This window comes from Pectinophora gossypiella, chromosome 18 (assembly GCF_024362695.1).
Source record: "Pectinophora gossypiella chromosome 18, ilPecGoss1.1, whole genome shotgun sequence".
Lineage (NCBI taxonomy): Eukaryota > Metazoa > Arthropoda > Insecta > Lepidoptera > Gelechiidae > Pectinophora > Pectinophora gossypiella.
The window spans coordinates 6,852,751-6,877,191 of NC_065421.1; the positions used below are offsets into that span (position 1 = coordinate 6,852,751).

General features: G+C 37.7%; 2 protein-coding genes across 2 annotated transcripts in view; both read right to left on the reverse strand.

The window, feature by feature from the left end:
* The window catches only part of LOC126375010 (claspin-like), a 30,860-nt gene extending 10,566 nt beyond the window's left edge, over positions 1–20,294 (reverse strand). The window contains exons 1-16 of the mRNA XM_050021846.1: positions 19,490–20,294; positions 19,245–19,388; positions 18,788–18,993; positions 17,758–18,554; positions 17,460–17,685; positions 16,757–17,388; positions 16,406–16,653; positions 15,620–16,235; positions 15,270–15,376; positions 14,565–14,767; positions 13,646–13,761; positions 12,813–12,934; positions 12,167–12,352; positions 10,248–10,427; positions 9,503–9,573; positions 1,134–1,293 (exon numbers count right to left, since the gene is read on the reverse strand). Coding sequence (XP_049877803.1) covers positions 1,134–1,293; positions 9,503–9,573; positions 10,248–10,427; positions 12,167–12,352; positions 12,813–12,934; positions 13,646–13,761; positions 14,565–14,767; positions 15,270–15,376; positions 15,620–16,235; positions 16,406–16,653; positions 16,757–17,388; positions 17,460–17,685; positions 17,758–18,554; positions 18,788–18,993; positions 19,245–19,388; positions 19,490–20,065 — 4,590 coding nt within the window. The 5' untranslated portion in view covers positions 20,066–20,294. The remainder of the gene's footprint in view (positions 1–1,133; positions 1,294–9,502; positions 9,574–10,247; positions 10,428–12,166; positions 12,353–12,812; positions 12,935–13,645; positions 13,762–14,564; positions 14,768–15,269; positions 15,377–15,619; positions 16,236–16,405; positions 16,654–16,756; positions 17,389–17,459; positions 17,686–17,757; positions 18,555–18,787; positions 18,994–19,244; positions 19,389–19,489) is intronic.
* Positions 20,295–20,764: 470 nt separating this feature from the next.
* LOC126375071 (63 kDa chaperonin, mitochondrial-like) lies at positions 20,765–24,336 on the reverse strand. The gene is made up of 3 exons (XM_050021914.1): positions 24,330–24,336; positions 23,579–23,617; positions 20,765–22,398 (listed from the first exon to the last, which is right to left on the reverse strand). The coding sequence occupies exons 1-3, from the start codon at positions 24,334–24,336 to the stop codon at positions 20,765–20,767; spliced, it is 1,680 nt and encodes a 559-aa protein (XP_049877871.1).
* Between the last annotated feature and the right edge of the window lie 105 nt (positions 24,337–24,441).

Genomic DNA, 24,441 nt, shown 5'->3' on the forward strand with positions numbered 1-24,441 from the left:
TGACAAATTAAACCGTAAGTCTCATTAAATGTCAAATATGATAGTGCGACAGGGTTCTAAAGTGGGTACATGACATTGCGCATGTCATGACTGTTCACCGTTATAACAAATTGTAAATAAATAACGCTAAATTACGGCAAATACAGAGAGAGTCAAGCTCAAGCGTTCCTCCAACTACGGATACGTTATATTTTAAATGTGGTAACATTTTCATTAAATTCGATTGCCTAAAATTATATTACTCAGCCATCTATTTTGATTTGGGAATTGATGGCTTATCTTCACTTGATGAACTTGGAATTTTGCCAGTATCCTGAGCTATAACCGTATTAGTTACCGCCGTCACTAATTACGACTGACTGCGGTATTCGATAACAAGGACACAAAACATTCATCTGTGAAACATTCCAAGTTTCCTCGATAAGTTCAAATAATTTCATGATTCAAGTTTTGAATCCAATATTACAATAAATGCGACAGTAAGTCTGTATGTGTCTGTTATCTTTTCGAGCCTAACCGCTGAACTGAACTGATACCTACGTCATGACAGCATCACGCCTGTATCCCCGAAAGGGTGGGATATACCCCGACTGATTAAGTAATTTCGTAGTCGTTCCATGACCCAATAACATTGATCTTACAAACCCGCACGCCAGAAGCAGGAAGATATGGGAGTGAATGGTTGACTTTTAAATTCAAATCCCACCTCTCCAGGGATACTGACTGCCCCGTCCACGGTGCCTCGTCCTCGAGCGCCAATTCCTTCAGCATAGCGACGACTTCCTTCGCATCGTCCATTTCCCACTGGCTCTATTGGTTAGCTGTTAGTCAAGCCCTACTCATACACTGACTTTCTTGGTTAGCTGTGTAATGAAGTCCTATCTCTGTACTGACTCTCTTCACTGGCTGTTAATGAAGTCTACCTCTACACCGACTGTCTTGGTTGGCTGTTAATGAAGTCCTACCTCCACACCGACTGTCTTGGTTGGCTGTTAATGAAGTCCTACCTCTACACCGACTGTCTTGGTTGGCTGTTAATGAAGTCCTACCTCTACACCGACTGTCTTGGTTGGCTGTTAATGAAGTCCTACCTCTACACCGACTGTCTTGGTTGGCTGTTAATGAAGTCCTACCTCTCCAGGGATGGCGACAGCGCCGTCGACGCTACCGGCCTGGTCTTCGAGCGCGAGCTTGCGCAGCGCTGCGACAACTTCCTTCACGTCATCCGTCTCCCACTGGCTCTCCAAGAACTGCTTCACATTCTCCTCGGCATACGGGAACAGCTTGTCCTGTAAACAATTAGCGTACATTCAGTCTAAGTCAGTTTGGCGTTTTAATAGTCATCAAGCCAAATCGGAAGGAGTCGCGCTTGAAAACACTTGACGAATGCTAGTCTATGCACAACAAAGTGTTCGTCGTCTGTAATAGTGAAAATCGCTCCGGTACCAATCTACGTCCCATGCCGAGAGTGCTGTAACCAAATCGTAAAAGAGTAGTAAAGAATACCTCTTCCCTAAACGTCTGTGAGAATATCCATTACAAATCCTAAATAAATCACCACGACCTATCGATTTATAAAAGTGTTTTACTATACGGTTTCTAACGAGGAGCATCTAGTCCAGAGATTTATTTTATTTTTAAAAAGGAATGCAGTAACGCAAGTCATTTTATTACACAGTAAACTTTCAATAGGTAGTCCAATCCAACGAAATTTAAAATGAATATCAATTGACTTTTCGACCTACCGAACATTGAAACCGTGCAAAAATTGGCCCGTTTCATGAAATTACTAAGCAATTCCATTTAGTTTCTCAGACAATGTCGCTATATGTAGGCGTTTTGCATAACTCGATAGGTATCCTGGTGAAACTGCGCCGTCTACGACGCGGCAAGGTGGGTGAACGAACTTGAGTCGGCGCTGTCCAAACCGGATAGCGCGCCTACCTAGCGCACGGACTCCGGCTAGCCTCAGGGTTCGAGGCCACATATAGGCCACCAGACATCGCAAAAAAATTGTGCATTATTTGCGCGTTTCACTTTTCATAGCCCCGTATTTTCTCTTTTACGCGCCTCTTTGCTAAACTCAGCTGTCAGCTGATAAACTAACGGGTTGATGAAATTACCGTATTCACAACTAAAAGTTACGTTTAAAATTGCTAGTCTTTGTAGCGTATTGTCTGTAAAATCTCGTTATTTCCGGCGTAACTTCTTCATGATTCTTTAGCGCCCAACATGACCAAAAATGACTAATCACAATAAAGAGACAGACCCAACATAATGGACTTTATAACTAGATTCATCGATCGCCGCATACTTTCAAAGCACAAGGGCATATTAAAAAGGCAGACATTGCAAAAAAGTTGCTCCCCTTTTAGAGCAGTTGCTCGTTCCCCTTTTTAATTTCGATCCCTTCATTCATACATATGTGTTGTTCCTACGATGTTTAAGTAGTTAGAATCGTAAGTGTATAAATATAAAAACTTTACACAATTTGCTTGCACGTGACGTTCTTGTCTCAGTGCTCAATTCATTCAAGGACAAGTTAAGAGAAAAAATATAATCGAGACGTCTCGATTCGTTATTTTTTGTCATCCGCTTTTAGTCCCGTTTCGATCACTAAAGCATTTTTCTTACTAGAATAGGAACTATGGAATGTAGTCGTTTGTACCTATTCGGGTTTTACCGACAACACAGCAACGCGAAGGAATAGGAATGAATTTCTTTTGACGTTCAAAAAAAAAGTAGACGTCTACTCTTATCACAGGTAAACGTGGTAGACGACTTTTTATGAATTCATCGCCAAGAATTGTTACTTGCGTTTTGATTGCTTGCAATTTCGAAAGCCCTATTTAGCTTCCCATCATTTCAATCAACGAAATAGGTACCCATAACTATAACACACGACGGGATATCGGTGTTGGCAGACCCTACAGCCACACACACAGTGAAACGTTAAAGTGGTTATGTTGGTATGATGGTAAATGATAAACCATAATTAAGGCGACCAGCTAACGGCCTCCGTTGTCCAGTGATTGAGCGTTGGGCTCTCGATCAGGAGATCCCGGGTTCGAATCCCGGTGGGGACATACCATAATAATCACTATGTGATCCCTAGTTTGGTTAGGACATTACAGGCTGATCACCTGATTGTCCAAAAAGATGATCCGTGCTTCGGAAGGCACATTAAGCCGTTGGTCTCGGTTACAACTTACTGATATAAGTAAGTAGTCGTTAATGAGCCATGTCAGGGGCCTTTGGCGGCTTAATAATAACCCTGACACCAGGGTTGATGAAGTGGTAATTCACCTCACAACCCACACGTTACAAGAAGAAGACGACCAGCTGAATCATTTCAGTAGACTACCTGATAGTTTATCATGCAGAAGTGGCCTAAAACCTATTAATGCAAGCAGCAATAAGAATTATAAAAATAATTTCGATTAATATGGTGATATTATAATAGTAAGTAATAATATTGTAAAATGGAGGATAAGTCTGCATGTGAAGATATGAACCTACGGCAATGTGTGCAGTGGGTTCAAGGACCAGTGAATGGGGCAGACATTTAATAAGTGCTCCATTTTTACTACCTATAGGTAGCAGTAGGTATACTACTGCTCTTCAATTACACATCACGAAATATCCATTTTGTAGTATTATTTATCTAGATGAGTTGAATGAGCCGAATTCATCGGTCGATTAGGTATCTGTCCTTAAGTCTATCTTAAAAAACCACTAAAAACATTCGGTATTCAATCGAACATGCTTCCGGAGGTTAATTCAACCGTTGAGAACATCGACACCATTAAACACCTGACAAACAAGTGCCTATGAATACCAACAACCGTCAGATACCTACAACCCGACCTTTAATTACGCTAACACTAGGATGAAAGAGTCACTCAGAGTATACCGTGCTTGACAACATTACTGTTTGTTACACCGGCACCCTCTGAGCAATTTGCGAAAACATCCCATGTAGAGAATCCTTTTCTACGATGATAACTAATATGCCAAGGAATATAACAACAAAAAACAGCAATACGCCTGTATTCCCAAAGGAGTAGGCACTCACTCCTCGCCAGCTATGTTTAAGTCCGATGTAGGTAATAAGGGGCGAGCCTATTGCCATTATCAGGGCACAAGTCCTGGAAACCACGTGACGTAAATTATTTACGAGCCAAACGTGAATCAAACTCATAAAGTATATTTCAGTGGTTCAGAGCCCAATCCGGGACTTAAACCCGTGAAATTACGTTGTAAGTTTCGCGTTATAAGAGCTATTATGGCTTCCAAAATGATATTCTAGGTAGATATACTATCGATATGACCCGAAGAAGTAGGCGTCCGACGACAGTATATATCACTATGTCGCTTTCTTTTCTATGTCATGGTGCCATCTTCTTCTTATCGTGCGGGTTGTGAGGTGGAATACCAGCCTCATCAACCCTGGTGTCAGGGTTATGATTGAGCCGCCAATGGCGGCATGGTGCCATGTAGGCGCGAGATAAAAAGGAGCCAGTGGTCTTAGCACCATAAGCACGCGACTCTTTCTCGCCGCGACAAAGAGTCGCGTGAGAGAGTGACGGGTGATGTATGTCGAGGCAAGAAAGAGTCGCGTGCTTACGGTGCTAAGCCCGCTGGTCAGACTCAATGCAAGCACACTTGCATGCAAGTTGTCAACCACACCCCATACCTATAACGTATTTTATTACGGCGGCACGTCGTGTAGGATGACCTCATTTTCAACGACAATTAACAATATTTTATCTCACTTACCTATATCGACTTCACAAATGACTTGTATGGAATGATAGATACCTAACTTACCTAAGTTGGGGACGCGTGAGGAAAAATTCGTAGAAATAGGTAGTAAGATTGCATCTAAGGTGTTGCGTGTTTCCACAGAACTAAGGGAAATTTCAACGCCGATTAATTTTATATACTAACTCAATAATTTATACGGAAGTGTGTTGTTGCATGGCCCTTCTTTCACGCTTCAACACAATTCCCTTTCATATCTTGGGATGTACCTACCTATCTGGAATGTTATTAGATAACTGCATCTTCCAGGATCTTTCCTTAGAACCTAGTTAAGAGAATAATTCCAGTTTCGGCACCCTAAGTGTATTTTCGACCACGCTAGTTTTTTAACAAAAACGCCCGAGTGAAAGTGATCACCCTACGGCAGCTAATATGTCTGTTAAGGCAGGTCCACATAGCAGGCGCACATCATTTCAAATTTAGAAGTAAAAAATAATGCGTTCAATATTCGAGTGTTTTCTTATAAATGATTAAAAAGTAGTAGAATAGACGTTGAAAGAGGACTGGGAAGGAATAGTCGCAATTACCAAAACTTGAAAATCACAGGTGTTTGTTTATCGTTCAGACCTAACACTGGAGTGTGAATGACAATAAAAGAACCGGGGACCCACGCACTGCTCAGTTCAGACACATGCAATCATCACAGTGAAAAGGCGCCCATTGCGAGAAATCCTCTCCATAAACAAAAGTTAATGGCTCTGCAAATGAACTTGAGCAGAAAAAAGTACGTAATTAATGAAGATCTAGGACTAAGAATTAATGAAATTGTAGACATCTCAACTAGCGCTTGAAAGCAATGGCAGTGTAAAACTGCAGTGTTGTTGAAGCGACATGCAGGCAACGCGATATCACGTTTATCAATGAGATAATGTTCGATATTCGATAGAGAGTAGTTATTATCAATGGGATCAACAAACAAAAGGCTGCTGAAGCTGGAAATGCCATCTCCTGAGTGCAGCATGGCTACCATCCTTCATTGGTGACGTAGGAGTCTCATAGATGCAGACCTACTGGGTTTTTTTTGCGATAATGAAGTCAAAACCAGCGCACAAGTTTTTCAAGACACAATTGTGGATTTCATCAGAAAAGCTGAATCCCGCAGACGCTGTGTCGTGAGAGGCTCTGTTTATTTTAGTAGACTCCACATCGGTGCCGCCTATGGCCAGAATCACACTGGAAGATTGGCTGTCTCCAAGCCTTGACTTCTATACTTTGGACTTCAAAATATGGCAAGATTTGTAGAAAAAGGTTACTGTGTCTGAGCTGAAATAGACGTGAATAATGTCCGTGCTGCAACCGGCGACAGTCTGTGTAAAAATGGTGGCGGACAATTGGAATAGGTAATTTTACTGTAAAATAATAATGGAATGCATGTTTATTTTTAAAAATACGCGGAAATTTTGTTTTTATGGACTATTAACTTGTAACACTACCTACATGATTTTAAAGCTTACGACCGATTCTTGACGCGAGAAGCAAGCGAAAAGAGGCATCGACCTACTAATTAGGCCAATGACAAGAGCCACTACCTGTGATCTTAGAATTTTCTGGACCCTGTTTAAATGTAACATTCATTAAGTCTTTATGAAATAAGTGAATAAGATCTAGAAATTCTAAAATGCCTAAATACTAAACCAAATGTTACCTACATTCCTATTTTACCACCAAAAATGGCCATCTGGTGCCAGAATAAAGATGATTTACAGGTTCATGGCCGGAATGAGCTCTGGTAGGAGATAAGTAGCCGAAAAATAAAAGAGCTGAAGATAACATTTCGCGAGAGGAAGTGACCTGACCTTTTATGCTGGTGGAGTGCTACAAAGTACCTATTAGGTACAAACTGATTCCAATATTTTGTACTGATACATTTAGATTTATTAAAATTCTTCTTTACTAATGCTTTCAGTGAAGTAAAAATGTCAACTTCTTTCTTTTTATGTAGGTACCTACTTAAATACATACTAATATGTAGGTAGGTATTCCAATATTTTTAAGTTAAGATGGTGTTGAAATATATTGTGGTGTTTTATTGTCATCTGTTGTTAATAAACATTTCAGACTGACAATTTTATTATAATTTATTTTTCCATGAATTTGTAAACACCATACTACTACAATAGCCATCTAGAATTCTCTTATTTTATCTTTCTACCTACATCTGGTTTAATTAAAAATCAATCTGATATAATAGTTTTAAAAAATGCATGTATATAATTTCACCTAATTTAGGTTAATATTCCACATAATACATAAATTAAATAATTCTGAGCAGAATCAATAGTGAGCAATGTGTCTTGGCTAATTCAACCAAGCATGTGGATTAAGTTCATTGCACTCACTTTATCAGTGCTCACAAACCTACTGATAATATAAATAAATGTAAAAGTGGTCCAGCATAAAAACTCACTATAAATACCTAACTAGCCTACATAAAAAGTTGATCAAAAGCATACTACTGAAGCATGCAGTCAATGACTCAATGCTACCAACAAAATATAAATCGACAAATTATAAAGAGCATGTCTACATTTCTCATCTCTGTCATATTTTGATATGTCTGTCATGAGTGTGACAAGGATGGCCTATGTGATCTTAACGCCTATTGATACAGCCAGGTAACTGTTCCACATTTTTTTGCCAGCCAGCTGCTTCGAACAGCTGTTCTTGCCGGCGTTCATAACGTGTTCTCTTTATGAATTCTAACTTTCGATGGTAATTAGAAAATGCACGCAATACATTCCAATCAGCTGAAAATCTAATTTATCCATAGAAATAAAGGAGAAAGTAAAAATCGTTATTAGAAAACTATTGATGAGTAGCTTTTGGAAACCTCTAATAATGCCTCGGATCCGTCAAGATCTGATCCATCAGATCGTCCTGCAAAGTATTACACGTGGAGCAGAAGGCATCAGACAATGCAAATGGTACATGAAAAGGGTACCATTTTGAATCCGTCCTCCATATTGCGAATCCCAAATTACGACCATCTTACTCTGCCCATTATTCGGATAATCGCACTCAGTTACACGACAAACCACATGGAAGCACCACGCGAAAATTTGTAAAAAAATTATCTGTAGACATACCACAAAAAACACCGGCCGGTCAATCAATTAAGACCTACCTTAACAAAGCTGATCGACGTCGTTGTCCCTTCGATATCCAACAGCAGAATTTTACATTTCTTCACAATGTCACCGATTTCTTTGTTCTCATTTGCCATTTCGTCAATGTTGTACAACCCTTTTCAGGCGTACTTTTCGAATATTCTTAATTTTACTTGACTAGAAATTATTCCACGCTACGATATCACCTCACACCACAAAATCGAGCATTGATTGAAAAAAATTGCAAGAGAACACCACAAGCAACCGGCCGGCGAACTGACGGACGCGCGTTTGCGATTGGTGAAAGAGGAAGCAGGACAAAAGAATTGAACAAAAGAAAGAGCGAGTGAGAAAACGGAAACAACAATGCTGCCACTATTCTGTATTTGCAAAAGGGATACCAAAAATATTTCCGACTTTTCCACGCCGAAACAATGTTAAGATCGTTATTTCTATTTAAAATCAATCGATTTATTTAACAAATCTACCATTCTATAGAAAAAAATAATATGAACGGGTTTTGCATCTGCACGTTTAGTATTTTGTTAATTTGAAATAAATTCGAAAGAAAATGCTCAACCAACTTACCCACACAATTATTTCATTTTTTAAGTGGCAATTTTAAAACGGAAATGAATGTTAGCGGATAACTTAAAAACTTTTTGTCACGCGTAGGGCAGGCATTTTTAGGTAGGATTTGCAAAAATATTCGATCATAAGGATTTGGTAAGTAGATAATTATTAAACAGATTATTTATAATTATGTTGCTTAGAATTTCCGCATTTCTATCAAACTTTAATAATAATAAAAAAAGTTAAGACTAATTATTTGAAGATGTTGATATTAAGATATTACTATTTTATTATTTAGATATGTTATTGGTACTTGAAGTCTTATGTACTGCTTAAACTATTTTTGCATGGTTTGTAACTGTTTATTTTGCAAAATAAATGATTTGATTTGATGCTGATCTTCAAGCAGAAATTAGATAATAAATGCTTTATTTTTTTTAACGTGACTTATTGTAGGTATGCTCTCGATGATATTATCTACTGGAACGGACAAATAGGGCGTGGACTTTCACGCGATGATAATAATCGCCTTAAGTAGTTGTCCCAAGGTAGTGTCAAGTTTAGTGTCACGTTTTTAAAAGGGCCAATGTCTGACTGATGTAGGTATTGGGTAAACACAACCACACGTCGTCAGCTTCTGTGCGTTCCTTGCTGAGCAAAATTGGATATGAATAACCAGTTATGCTATTATCAGTCGATAATTAATATCATAAGTCTCTTATAGTGTCATAACATGTCTCGGCATAGCATGATAAGCCGCCGCACCGTCCATTAGATAATTACTCCTTTTCGTTCTTAGCTCGTTCGAAAATAAAGTAAGTTATAACAAAATACCTTTATATATTTGTATATAATTTATTTATTAAACAATTTCTTCACTGTACTTATTCTAGTCACATTATAAAAATAATTTTACTATTTAGTTGCTATATAAAAAACGAAATAACTACATTTATGTTTTGAGGTGCTCTAGCAGGCTAGATCTTGGATATTTTTGTTTATCTTCAGTCCTCATTTTTTTGACCAGTCTGGGAGTGTCAGCCTTTGCCTCTGCTTTCCTTTTGGATACCTGAAACATATAGACAACATAATTAACATCACGTAGAACCCTTGCCCAGGGATACGGATGAAGACCTCAACGGCTGCAAAGGAGGAGATGGGAGCCATCGGTACGGCAATGCAGGACGGAAGAGGCGAGTCAGAGGGAAGAGGGAACCTGACAGAGGGCAGCTGTAACTGTCAGCACTATTCAGAGGCGGCAGACAGGAGTGCTAGTACGGCATTGAAATAGACTACTCTGGGCGCCATCACACTCGCGTCAGACAGAGTACTGCGGGGCGGAAAGCAAGAGGGAAACCACTGCCCTATTTGTCCCTAAAAAGTAGCATGGAAAATGCTACACAGACAAGAGCGTGGCTCTTAAGTTAGTGATGATGATGAATTAACATCAAGGCAATGTACTTATGATACAAGTTTGTAAACATTGCGGTCAGTACCAAAATCGATTTTATTATCTGTTGTTATTGTCCTATTCACTTTCCATGCCACCAAATGAAGATATGGCCTGAATATCTGTGCAACCAGGCCAAAAGCCACCCCAAATAAACTCTTTTCACTTTCAATACATTATTGGTTGTATCACCCGTTAGTTATTAGAACTTTCATTGCCTTCCCTTAGTTTTATATGCCATGCATAATACACTCGTAAAATGCGGGCATAAATACTAAGAGTCAAAAGAATACCTTAGGTTCGTCGTCTACGGGTGTTTTGTCCACGGTAGCGAAGACGAAGTTCCTCTTGTTAGTAGGAGCTAGGGAGCCTGTCTTAGGAGTATCATCGTCAGTGGCTAGTGGCGTCGCCAGCGCCGCCAACCTTGCCAAGGCACCGCGTCCGCGTGTTAACAACGACCCGTGGTAGTTTTGCTGAAACATTTTAACAGTTGGTAAAACTTACCTTTTGGATTTTAAGTTTAAAATGGTGCTTCCAGTACACACCACCTTGGAAGAGTTGTTAAAACTTCTAAAATTTACGTGTTTTCCATAAATTTTATGCCTGTCGATTACCTGTCCCTTTCCTTTTCGGCGGATAAGAAAATGACAGGTATAACTTAAATAAAATTAGACGGTATAGAAATGTTTTATTGCGACCATGTGTTCGTACAAATTGTGGTGTTGTAAAAATACAGAAGTAAGTATTATAGTATCAACATGGACGCGGTAAGGGCACTGCAACTGGTAGAGAGGACAACATACTAAATTATTCGTCAGATACCAATTTAAACTTAATTATGGCATGAGGAACTCGGTGGCGCAGCGGTAAACGCGCTCGGTCTGCGATTGTTGAAGTTAAGCAACTTACGCAAAGGCCGGTCATAGGATGGGTGACCACAAAAAAAGTTTTCATCTCGAGCTCCTTCGTGCTTCGGAAGGCACGTTAAGCCGTTGGTCCCGGCTGCATTAGCAGTCGTTAATAACCATCAATCCGCACTGGGCCCGCGTGATGGTTTAAGGCCCGATCTCCCTATCCATCCATAAGGAAGGCCTGTGCCCCAGCAGTGGAGTGGGGACGTTAATGGGCTGATGATGATGATGGCATACCTAACATTTATATTTATGGTATACCTTCTTCTGTCTGTCATCTTTTCACATAGGAATTTATGGTACACTTATAACAATATAAAGTTTACATTGGCACAGGTGTACCATAAGTCAGCCACATGACATACTTGGCACAGCTTTTGGTATGTAAGATGTGTAACGAACTGTGTTATACATACATAAATCCACACCACAGTATCGTATTTGAGAAGTAATCATAATCATATAATTTATTGAAAACTACGAAACTAACACGACTATATTCCAATTGCGGTAGACAGGGGTACATCCATCGTAAGATGAACTAAACACCCACGCCTCCCTCACTGAGCTTTCTGTTAGACCAACAGTGGTGAGCCGTATATAATGGTGGAGCCAACTGTATAATGACAAATGCACTTAAGATAAATGAATAATTGTTTTAAGTTTACGCGGTTATTATCATAATTAAAACACATAATAACGGGTTCTTACCGCGTTTAAATGGGGATATGAGACTCCCGATATTTCGACACTGTTGCAAGTGCCATGATCACGGGATGACTGATGAGATTGGAGTGGAGTAGGTAGATCCATAATTTTCTACGGGCAGACATATCTGTCTACCCTCTTTCTTTGCCGCTTGTTTATGTTTTTGATATTTATTATGGCACTTGCAACAGTGTCGAAATATCGGGAGTCTCATATCCCCATTCAAACGCGGTAAGAACCCGTTATTATGTGTTTTAATAAATGAATAATATCATGTACCCACTTTAGAACCCTGTCGCACTATCACATTTGACATTTAATGAGACTTACGGTTTAATTTGTAAAAAAAGTTAATTTGACATGGTTTCAAAGTGAATACATATCAGTACTCGTGACCGAACAGTACCGGGGTACTGACATACGAAAAAAAAAAGTAATCATGACTATAAAAATGTATACACATCATAGGTCTTTACATCTTAATCAGATGATTTATACAGCGTTTCTGTGGCAACTTCTTGTATGGCTGAAAAGTCCAATACGGGAGCTGATATTTCAGCTGAGAGTCGTTAGATAAAAAAATTATAATGTACCTGGAATATCGCGAATGGTTTCTTCGGGCTGGGAATGTCCTTAGCAGGCTTCTTCTCCACGGTCTCAGTCTTCTCAACACTCGTGTTGACTTCAACAAAAAGGCTGGAGGAATTCTTGGACAGATTCGCCTTGATCAAAGAGGTTCTGCTCACGCTGACGTTCAGCGAGTCTTCTGGTTCTTCGTTCTGGAAGTGAGAAATAAATACAGGGTGTTAGTGACTTCGTAACGAAATCTGAGGAGAATGATTCTGAGTTGTTATCAAGTGGATTTTACCATCGCTTTCATGATATTTTTTTAGTTTTTTAAAATTATTTTCAATTCTATACTTTTGCGAAGGAAAATTCTACTTGATATTAACTCAGAATAATCAGCTGAATCATCCCCCTCAGTATTCGTAACGATGTCACTTACACCCCGTACAAGTACAAACGGTAGCCATACAAGTAGGTATGGGTGTTAGTGACAGCGTAACTAATACTGAGGGGGATGTTTCGGACCATGATTCTGAGTTGATATCAAGTGGAATTTCCTGTCGGAAAATTAATGAAAATTTTAGTGTATTTTTAAATTATTTTCCGTTCCATACTTTTGCAAATATAAAAAATAAATAAAAGCAATATAAATTTTATACTAGGCATATTTACCAATGATTTGAGGAACATTTCTCGTTCGTGCCTCTGCTTCCTCCACTGTTCTTCTGACTCAAATTCTTCCTCTTGTGTGTCGGCGAACTCGCTGTCAGGCGCGCCATCGACTTCCTCACCATCTGACAACAACAAATAGGTTGATATCCCAACTACGTTTCAAGCATCGCTTCTCATCTCATCTCTGGACCATATTATCTTCTCTCACTCTGGATCTTCATCTTTGGACCATAAATGATAATCACGTGCTCAGCGGTGAAGGAAAACATTGGGAGGAAACCCACATTCCTGAGGAATGCGTTTCGGAGGTATGTGAACTATTGGGCTGGTTTTTTTTTTAGTTGGATTGGAAGGTCTGACAGGCTGTCACTTTGTTAAAAAAACTTACTGACTGAGACTTAGGGTGGTATTAATAAACGAATCTCAGCTGAGACTGCCCTCAAGATCATGCTCAAGTCTCTGTTTTTATATGAGAACTGTCACATTTACATGATCTTGAGGGCAGTCTCGAAGCTGAGATTAGTTTATTAATACCACCCTTAGACTTATTAGATATGTGGATCCTGTAAAAAAACGGAACAACGCGAGGGAGATGATGATGATAAGACAAACAGTACAAACACGGTAGTGCTACCAAAAGTAACACTAAAACGCAATTGACAGACTTTCTTGTTCACAACATAAGAACTGCTTTTCGTATTTTTCTTCTGGTTGATGAACCAGTTCACTAACTCTGGTGTCAAAACTACGCACCGCCAAAACTATCTTCACATAACTGTAACGACGACGTATTTGACCCAACATATATTTGGTATTCCTCATTTTCCTCGTACCTGCGTTCCTCCATCGGAACTTCCGTTGCCGGTGTCCACCGCCCAGGTCTCCGTCTTCGAAGAGAAGCTCCTGGATCAGTCTCACGTCACGTTTATCTTGATCCAACACGTCGCGCCTGAAACATTACCACTAGTTTTGTACCATTTTTTTTCTTATGTTGTATGTACATACATTCATACATAAACTCACGCCTATTTCCCACCGGGGTAAACAGAAACTAGGGAATTCCATTTGCTTCGATCCTGACACACTTCTGTTACTTCCTCAACATTCATCAATCGTGTCTAATACACACGCCGGTTCAGAGTAGATCGTACTGAACCTTTTCTAAGGTCATCTCCTCCGTCCTTCCTTTCGTACGTCCTTCTAGGTCTTCAGAGAGAGAAGCAGAGGCCGTCCTACCACCAACTTTCGCTTTATATACTGCTTTCGTAATCCTATTATCCTTCATCCAATAAAGCAATAGTGTTTTATTATTATTGGTTTATTATTAGTATTCTATTATTATACAATAATTAATTGATACATGGTAGGTATAGTTAGTTACCTATGCGACGGCAATGTAATCATCATCATCAATTTAAGAACCACGCTCTTGTCGGTGCAGCATTTTCCATGGTACTTTTTTAACCAATGCAATACAATACAAACAATGCAATGCAATGTTATACATTACATTCCCATCGCCAAATCAGTGTCTGTCAATTTCTGCAGGTTATTTAAGTGGACTCCAGATTTAACATGCTTAACTTTATATCTACATATGCACTTAAGCAGAATCGTAGCGAACTGAGCGTCAGGACTTCTTCCTTTGTATTATGATACAGAACTACTTTAGTAAGATGACAAGACATGGTAATTTGTAAATGCCCACATTTTGGCATTTTGGTCAGTGCACACTTAGACAAAGAAACTCACATATGAATTTGGCCCAGTTCCCGCTGCAGTTGGTTCTGGTTGAAGGTGTCGTCGTCGCCCTCCTCGCGCTCCATGCGGTCAAGGTCGCGCTCGTCCTCGTCTCCAGACCCTATCCACTCGTCTTCAGATGTCAACTCCGCCTCTTGCTCCAAGAAATCGGCAGCTTTACGCTTCTTTTTAGGTTTCTGGGGTTGAATTACCACCTGTAATTGTTTAGGGTGAGATTTATTTAGTTCCTTTTTTAACCTATAGACGGTCCCTCAAGTAGCGGATCTAACTTACAGTGAAAATTGCTTACCTAATTATCTATAACTTATTTGATTAAAATTTTTAAAAGTCCTTAACACTATTCCAGAATAATTCTCAAAAATTCCATCCAAAACGTTACATTAATTGTAGTTACAGCAAAAAAAAAATTGCCAATCCTAAGGATTCTATAAATTCTCATCAAATGAAATAGGTGAGCTATCTCCTACTAAGGTTTTATCCGTTACTTGGGAGCCACCCTGTATCTAAGTCATATTTGGAAACAAAAGATGCAATAATTCAAAAGGACATTGGTTATCTTTAAGGTATAAGACATACATAAAACTCGTCAAGTTTGCAGATATGACAATATTTCCCAATGTAATTGTAATTTTAGTGAACACCCTCTTTGATGGTATAAGATGTTGGTTTATCGAAGTTAACCGAGATAATATTTACCTCATTTTCATCAGAATCATATTCAACAATTATTTCTTCATTTTCTTCTACATCAGACTCACCATCTTCTGCTTCATCTTGATCTAGTTCTTCATCTTCCTCATCATCTGCAAAGTATAAGTTATTACCTTTGTATATTACATACACATCTATTTTCCACCGGGGTAAGCAGAGACTATGAAATTCCATTTGCTTCGATCCTGACACACTTCTCTTGCTTCCTTCACATTCATCAATCACATCCTAGAAAATAATGATTAAAATTTCCATTGCATAGGAAGAGCGAACATTACTCAATGTTTCAAACCTGAAATTTTAATTGTATAGTTTTTTTTCTATAAAACACTCACCTGATATCTGCAAAGCTCTATCTTCAAGCTTCCTCTTTTTATTTTTCTTCTTCTTAACCTCATTAACAGGTTTTTCCTGTCCTTCATCATCAGAATCAATAATAAATTTCTTTCTCATTTGAGCATTAGCAATACTAGATTTATTTTCTTTATCTTGGTAGTCATTAGGAACAAAATATATATTTGGTTTCGGAGAATCAAACTCTGGATCGTTTAATTCGTCAAGAATTGATTTGAGATTCACATCATCTATTTTCTTAGTATTTACAACATTTTCGCTGGCGAGGGGTTCTATTTCTGTTTGACTTTTATCTTCATTTTGACTTATGTCGTTATGTTTTTCATTTGTAACATTGTCAGATGTTTTCCTTTGACTTCCAATATCAATAACACTCGTGCCATCTTTTGGAGAAATAATTAGTTCTGCATCTTCGGACATTGGCACAGTCTTTTCAAGTTGCGAAACAAACTGGTTGTCATAAAATTTGCCAGTACATAAAGCCAGCACATCATCCCCTATTACTTGTGAGTCGGGAACATCAGACTGGGTCGGAGTTACTAAATTTTGTGTCTGAGAAAAACTTCCGGAGCACAGTCCTACTACAGCATCCAGGTTCTACAAAAATAACGAAATATGTTAGAAAAATACACTATTAAAATTTTCACCTGTTACTATTTGTAGACAAGTAGTTAAATTAATTGTTGTTGTCTTTCTGAAGTCTGAAACTCCGGACGTCTAGCAATAAATGAGACAGACCAGAGAAAAAACATGTTCAAATTACTTACATCATCAAATCCTTGAGTATCACATACAATAGACATTTGATCAGGCAAAGATAAGTTCATATTTTCATTTTCTTTATGACTTGACTCTAATATCGAAAATGTTTGAGTGCCGAAATCTTTTTCATCAGTACTGCCATCTGCAGGAGTATTGGTATTTTCTTTGCCACTAGATAGAATGTGACTTTCTTGGCTAGTAAATAGATCTGCCGATAATGATTTGTGCATTTGAGCCAACTGTATATCGTCATCTGAAATAAACCAATTAATATTTATCTTATGAAGAATATCATGTTCAGTTGAAAAGTGTTAAAGCTTAAAATATATTAAACATATTTTTAAAATATTATGCACCTTGGGTTTCTTTTATAAGATCTGTATTTCCTGCCGTTTTATCTTTTTGAACAACTTCGTGATTTATCATCTTAGGAACAGTATTAATTTCCTTTGGTTCTGATACTATCGTAGTTTCCTCGTCGTCCGAATCTTCAAAAGCTTTCAATATTCTGCCTTTCTTTGGTTTTTGTTGTTCACTTTCTGATTCTTCAGATTCTTCGCTTGATTCTTCCTCACTGTCATCTTCTTCATTATCATCATCGTTATCTGCTTCGTTTCCTTCATCTATTTCTGTCACGTTTTCTTCATCTACTTCTTTGTCAGCTTCGTCACAGTCTGATTCTTCGGCCTCATCATCAACCATAGGATTTCGTTTTCTCGGTTTATCAACAATTGCTTGTTCAATTTCTTCCTCCTCCTCACTTTCGGAACTGGATTCCTTCTCTATTGTATCACCTTTTTCCTCTAACTTTCTCTCAATTTCTTCAATATCTTCCTCGGCATCTGAACCTTCACCCCTGATAGCCTCTAACTCCTTTTTCTGAAGTTTCTCTTCTTCTAAACGTTTAGCCCATTCTAAAGATCGCTGCTCAGCTATTTGATCCTCGAGTTCTTGTTTAAGTTTTAGATGCTGGGCGCCTGGTTTTATCCTGACATTAGAAGAAATAATACATTCTCAATTTGTCATACAATAAAATGATTAACAAATAATAATACTAACCTTTTTTCTCTGTCTCTTTCTAATTCCTCAGGTGTTTTAAGTTTTGCAAAGAATGTAAATCGTTCCTTCAAGAGTTCAACGCCTGAAAGTTTCTTTGGTGCTAGGGGATCAGCACCATCTAAATCAATGACCATACCAGGAGCACCAGTTAGTATTGGTTTAGATTTGAAAGGCAATGAGTCTTTAATTAACATGGGCGAATTTACATTGTCTGTCGTGTTTTGGCCTGAAACATTAAAACTGGGTTTTAACATCAGTTCTGAAAAAAAAACGAGAAATAAAAAAATATTTTACTTACTTGCAATAATTTCCGCATTTTCAATAAGTGCATCTATATCCTCCATGTTTACGTCATCATCAGAAAATTCATTGCTTTTATTAATGTCTGCTTTTCTTTGAGCCTCAGGTAAATGGTCTCCCTTTAATTGTTGTGGAACAGCCAAGTTTTCACTACCTTCTATTTGATTTACAACTTCAGAGTTATTCGTTTTTTCAGTGTCATAATGTAATGTTATTAACTGACTATCTACTTCAGTACCAGTTTCTTCACAGCCATCTTTCTTTTCTACCTCTCTTGTGGGGCAAACTTTTTCAGAATCAAGAGCAGATGTTTCTTCCATTGAATCATTATACACTAATTCCATATCTGCTGAACTATTTGCATCTATGACACTGTCTCCCTCTTTCTGATTTTCGAAATCTTTATGTTCTTCAGAGGTATTTATGTCCATTAATGTTTGTTGCAGATTATCATTTGTTGTTATAACAACAGCATTAGCATCATTACTCTTAGCACAGTCATTAGCTTCTATATTAGAAGCAGCCTCATTAATGTTGTCAACAATTGTTTCCTCTACTCCTGTATTTTCCTTTTCTTTGTCACTGGTATCCAATTTATTTTCTGTCATAGACAAATCATCATACAATGTATCATTTTGGATAGATATTTCTGCTTGATTTTCTACCTTCTGTTCTTCTTCTAACATTTCTGGCTCGCTTGGTTTTTCTGCATCATTTTCATTATCTTCATCATCATCATCTGTGTCACTTTTACAAAGTTCCATCATTTCTTTCTGTCTTTGCTCTAACTGTTGCCTGTTATACAATATATAAGGAAAATATTATTGAATATAAAGAATAATCTACTATTAGACATAAATCTTTATTAAGGATTATCAGGTAAATACAAAAAATAAACTACATAGCTTACACAAAACATGCAGCTGAAATATAACAATATATGATCAAGTAAGTCTTTCAAAAGTAGTTAATATGTAAATAAACTGAATGTACACCTAATATTTTTTTAAAAAGCTACAGATACTCACGCATATTGTTTTAACTGTTCTTCATTCATTTTAATAGGTAAGGCCTTCCCATCGGCAGAAACAGCTGGCTTTCTTCTGCTCATGATATCCTTCAAGGACAATGCCTTGGGTCTGTGGTATGGTAATGAAACGTCTTTCTCCCTCAACATACGATTGGACTCACTTTTAATTTTTTGCATATTTTCCATCGCTTGCTTAGCAGACATCTAAATTTTAATATAATTTTAATATAATGTAGTCAATTAACATTGCGAATATAAAGTGGTTTAATAGCTACTACAAGAAAATAAATTATGGAAATAAAAAGAAGAAATGGCAATAAACAAACAGGAACAAATCATTTGTAACATTGTGTCACTAATGTGTGACTAATGTAAACAACTGACTAATGTATTAGTTAACTAAAACTAAACCTTGTTTGGTTTAGTTTTTAGTTCATAAAATTAAGTCTACAAACCCTCATAGCAGGCTTAGCCGGTGCAGAATTGGAAGGCTTTTTCCCTTTCTTCTGTGTCAAGATTTCTTTAGCTAAACCAGCCTCTTCATCTGATGTGTCAGGGTCATACAAACTGCTTTTCAGTATTGTCTTTTCTTTAATGATCTGAAAATAAATAATATAGTGTATAACTAATGTCTTTATTCTGTGAATATACTGACCTAAAGAAAGTAATGTAAAAAACTTAAAACAATAACTTAACAAACCTTTTTGGTATTTTCAATAGATGATGCCTCATCACCTGAGTTGTGAGGGTTATGACTATTTTCATCACCAAATTTATTTTCATCATCAATATTGGTAACAGGCTTCTCATCTTTTGCACGTGATGACATAAATTTTTTAAACTTTTGTTTTAATTTGCTCCTCTTACTTTTTATTCGAGATGATTGCTCTTCATTTTTTTCAGTATCAGTTATCATAGTATCCGATTCCTCACTTGAAGACATTTTACAAAGTCTTGACTTACGTGGTGCGTGATAAATATCATTGCTATCTTCACTACTGTTGGCTAACTCTCCAAGAGGTGAATTGACTTCATGTTCTTTTGAAGGTAGGTCTCCCTTTTCGTTACGTTCTTTCTCAGATTCACTGCCACTATCGGTGAATCTCTGGATACGCCTTTTACTCCGCGCCATAGGGCCTTCTTCCCCATCGGTGTCACTAAAGTTACCCATAGTTTGACTCCCGTTTTTATTGTCTAAGCCGTTGGATTCGTCTGAATCACGTAGAAGAGACCCTTTAGACTCAAATGAAAAATTGTTATCCCCAATTTCTGGCATCTTAAACACTTTTATGTAGTCTTCATTGATGATTCTCTAAACCTTTACGTTGAATTACTCGCGCACAAATATAAGTATACTTTTACGTTTTATTTAGGGCTAGATAACAGTCATGTCGAAAACGTTAAATTAAGCAAATGTTAGCCACAAAGATAACCATAATTTTATAATAAATTACAATACTAATACGACAAACAAAAAAGCACACAGTGCACCACACATTTCGCGCCCAAAGTCAATGTCAAACTGATAGCTGCATTTTTTTTTAATTCGTCCCATGATATGGAACAGGCTAAGATCATCAGATCATGCTGCCTAGTCTTCAGTGTTCCTTTTATTTAATGAACAGACTAAGGCTGCCCGCCCAGGTCCGCATCGGTGACCGACTTTTTGTATAGTGCAATAGTGCAAACAAAGTAAGGTATAGTATTTGTCAAAAGGAATCGGACAAGGTCTTTGTATAGTATGCTATACCGCCTTTTCAAGTCCTAAACGATGTCGCCCGATTTTGATTCCTACTTCTTATTTCTCATTCTGTATTATATTTATACAATAAAATAAGATTTAGGAAGTAACATTTATTTTTTAAACTAATACAGAGACACTATTCAATACCGACAATAACTAATAATCTATATCGACTTACGATGTCGATAACGTAAAGAATTATCTCTCCTATTCAATATAGGTAGTCGAAGACTAATAATCTACATCGAGCTGCGATGACGTAACAGTATTACTTTCCCTGGCAGGCAAGTCACAAATCACAGCTTCAGCTGTAGTGAGCAGTGATGCTACACCACTCGCATCCGTCAATGCTCTTCTTACTACTTTAGTGGGGTCAATGATACCTTTGTCAATCATGTTTACATATTCATTATTCAAGGCATCGTAACCAAAATCTGCGCCGAGGCTCTCTACTTTAGACACTACAACAGCTCCATCATATCCAGCATTACTAGCTATTGTCAAGCACGGCGTACGCAAAGACCTCTTTATAATTTCAATACCGATCGCTTGGTCAGAATTAGCTGGTTTTAATTGTTCAAGGGCTGGTATACATCGAAGTAATGCTGCCCCACCACCCGGCACAACGCCTTCCGCAATAGCTGCCCGAGTAGCGTTGAGAGCGTCATTGACTCGATCTTTTTTCTCATTTACTTCAAGTTCGCTACATCCACCAATTTTTAATAGAGCTACACCATCCTGTAGTCTTCCGATACGTTCTACAAGTCTCATTTTATCATAATCAGTAGTCTTATCTTCCAACTCCTCCCGGATTTGTTCAACTCGTTGATGAATTTCTTCTTTGCTACCTTTTCCTTTCAATAAGATTGTAGAATCTTTGGTAATAATCACCTCGCCCACTTTTCCAAGACTCTCTGGCTGACAATCTTCTAGTCTCACTAAATTTAAATCGTCTTCAAAAAGTACACCTCCCGTAGCTATGGCCAAATCCATTAAGCAATTCTTGCGGTGTTCTCCAAAACTTGGAGCCTTGACGGCGACTACTGGTAAACCTAGTTTTAATCTATTTACAACTAAAACTGATAGTGGCTCTCCATCCAAATCTTCAGCAATAATAACTAGAGGCCTTTTTTGTGCGTTAGCAATTTCAAGTGCTGGTATTAGTTGATGTATAGTGAAAATTTTCTTCTCAGAAAACAGTATTAGAGCATCGCTATATTCCACTTTTAACCCTTTTTTGGAATTAATGAAATAAGGTGAAATGTATCCACGGTCGAATTTCATACCTTCTATCATTTCAATTTCGTCTTGTAAAGTTTTTCCATCTTTAACTGTAACAACTCCATCTTTGCCAACTTTGTTCATTGCATCAGCAATAAGCCTTCCTATGGAAGGATCTCCGTTGGCCGATATTGTAGCTATTTGTTTTATTTCTTCTGCTGTGCTGACTGGTTTGGACATTTGCATTAATTTCTTTTTTACAGCTTCCACGGCAACCATTACCCCTTTCCGGATTTCAATAGGATTTGCACCCCTTGAAATGTTTTCAAATCCTTCTCTAGCAATGGCTCTGGCTAAAACTGTAGCTGTCGTGGTTCCATCGCCAGCTTCTTCATTTGTTTTATTAGCTACATTTTGTACCAATTTAGCACCAATATTTTGAAACTTATCTTTTAACTCAATTCCTTTAGCAACAGTTACTCCATCCTTAGTTATTTTTGGTGGGCCATAACTTTGTTCTAGGATAACATTCCGTCCTTTTGGTCCCATAGTCACGGCTACCGCATCTGCTAATATGTCAACTCCTTGTAACATGAGAGCTCTGACATCGGGCCCAAATCTTACTTCTTTAGCGTAATTACGTACTGTAAGATTTGTATATTTTTTGGATGCAGCTCCACGTATCATATTTTGCAGCCGATACATATTTGGACCTTGTTTGAACGTCTCGTTCAATATAATTTGGACACCGAAATTACAAAGGATTTGCACTGGATTCAATTATTCCGCGAAAAATAATAGTTTCAAATTTAGAATAGGTACGAGTACAAATGTCAGTAAAAATAAATAAAACTGTTTGGAATGCCAGTATTTACATGTAAAAAGTATTTTAAATGCAGTGCCACTTCAAAACACAAAAAAAACTAGAAAAAAATGTCTTTACGTAACATACATAAACATAACACATCATTACGCCTGTATCCCCAAAGGGGTAGGCAGAGGCAGAGGTGTCTAGTATATACACTCACTCCTTGCCAATATTCAGACGCATATAACTTCTAAAGTCTCGATTTTAAATGTCATTGTAGTTTTCGTTGAACAAAGTAAATAAGAAAGTCAGACGTGGATGTATGAGTAAAGCGTCATGGTCATATATTATGCGGGAAAAATTAAAATTTAATGAAAACAAAACAAACGCGACTGTCAGTGTCAAAACCCAAAACCACCTGATTGTCATATTATTTATGGGGTTATTAGAAAATTGAATTGAATATAAAAATTGTAAAATACGTGATATGTAAATATTTCTGTCTAGATAAAATTTAAGTTTTAAAATGATTTTCTATCAGGTAACTAAAAAATTATGTAGTCGAAATATAATAAATAGATTCGTTCGTTTTGTGAATACTGAACCGATTCCTAAAGTTCTAGTACCATTAAACAATAGAAAAGTATTAAAAATATCCGGAGATGATGCTCCTGAATTCCTTCAAGGGCTCGTTACAAACGATATGCGTCACTTTACGGATGGTGCTAAGTCCATGTATGCTATGTTTCTCAACAACAAAGGCAGAGTGCTGTACGACACTTTAATACATCGGTGGGAAAGCGACACATCATTTCTTGTAGAATGTGACAAAAGCGTCTTCGGCTTGTTATTTAACCACTTGAAATTATACAAACTTAAACGAGATGTGAAGCTTGAAGACGTGAATCCACTGTACAGAATGTGGGCTTTAATATCTCAAATAAATTTGGTAACAGATGCCGAAATTGACCCTCAAAGTCCTATAAATATATATAAAGATCCTCGTCTCGCAGAACTAGGATGCAGGCTGGTTACTTTAACAAATTTAAATGCACCTGAAGTTCAAGAGATGATTGCTTTGGATGATATTAATATAGCAGATGAAGATGTGTACAGATACTTGAGATATAAGTTGGGTGTTGGTGAAGGTCCCGAGGATCTGCCGCCCGGAGCGTGTTTCCCACTGGAAGCCAACTGTGACTATCTCCATGGAGTCAGTTTCCATAAGGGCTGCTATATTGGTCAAGAATTAACAGCTCGCATTTATCATACTGGTGTAATCAGAAAACGAATGATGCCTCTCAAATTTACTGAAGATGTAGCAGACTACATAGAACAAGATACTGTAATAACAGCTTCTAGTAACCCCAAATTAAATTTAGGCAAATTGAAAGGTTTTGTACATGACTATGGACTAGGTTTAGTTAGAATCAAAGAGGCTCTAGAATCAAAAACACTAAAAGTTGGACCGAGTACAGCTGAAATTATTAAACCAGAATGGTGGCCTATGGAAGCACCTAAAGAAAAACTCACTAAAACTGACTAGATACTACAAAAAAAATATCACATTCTTAAAAAATATGTATGTAAGATGTGTTTCAATTTTAATTTTTAATTGTTGCAATACTGAACAGAATTAATTTGAAATTAAATATTGTTTCAGTGATGGCGGAGTGTAACATCAAAGAAGATCCAGTTCATATCATACATGAATTCAAGTGTTCATCCTGCAATGTGAATGAAAAAGCACAGTACAAAGGTACAAACCCTCCATTCTCCCGTAACATAGTTCTCAAGTACCCCAGCTATGTGATGAAGGATCCATTCAGCCCCCCCGGCAAAGGAGAAATACTAGTGTTAGGAGCAGACTGTGCAATGT

Coding starts and splice junctions, on each gene's coding strand:
- LOC126375071 (XM_050021914.1), bottom strand. Junction 22,399..23,578: donor AGTAACCAGCCTGCATCCTA/GTTCTGCGAGAC, acceptor CAAATCTTACAG/TACGTAATTACGCTAAAGAA.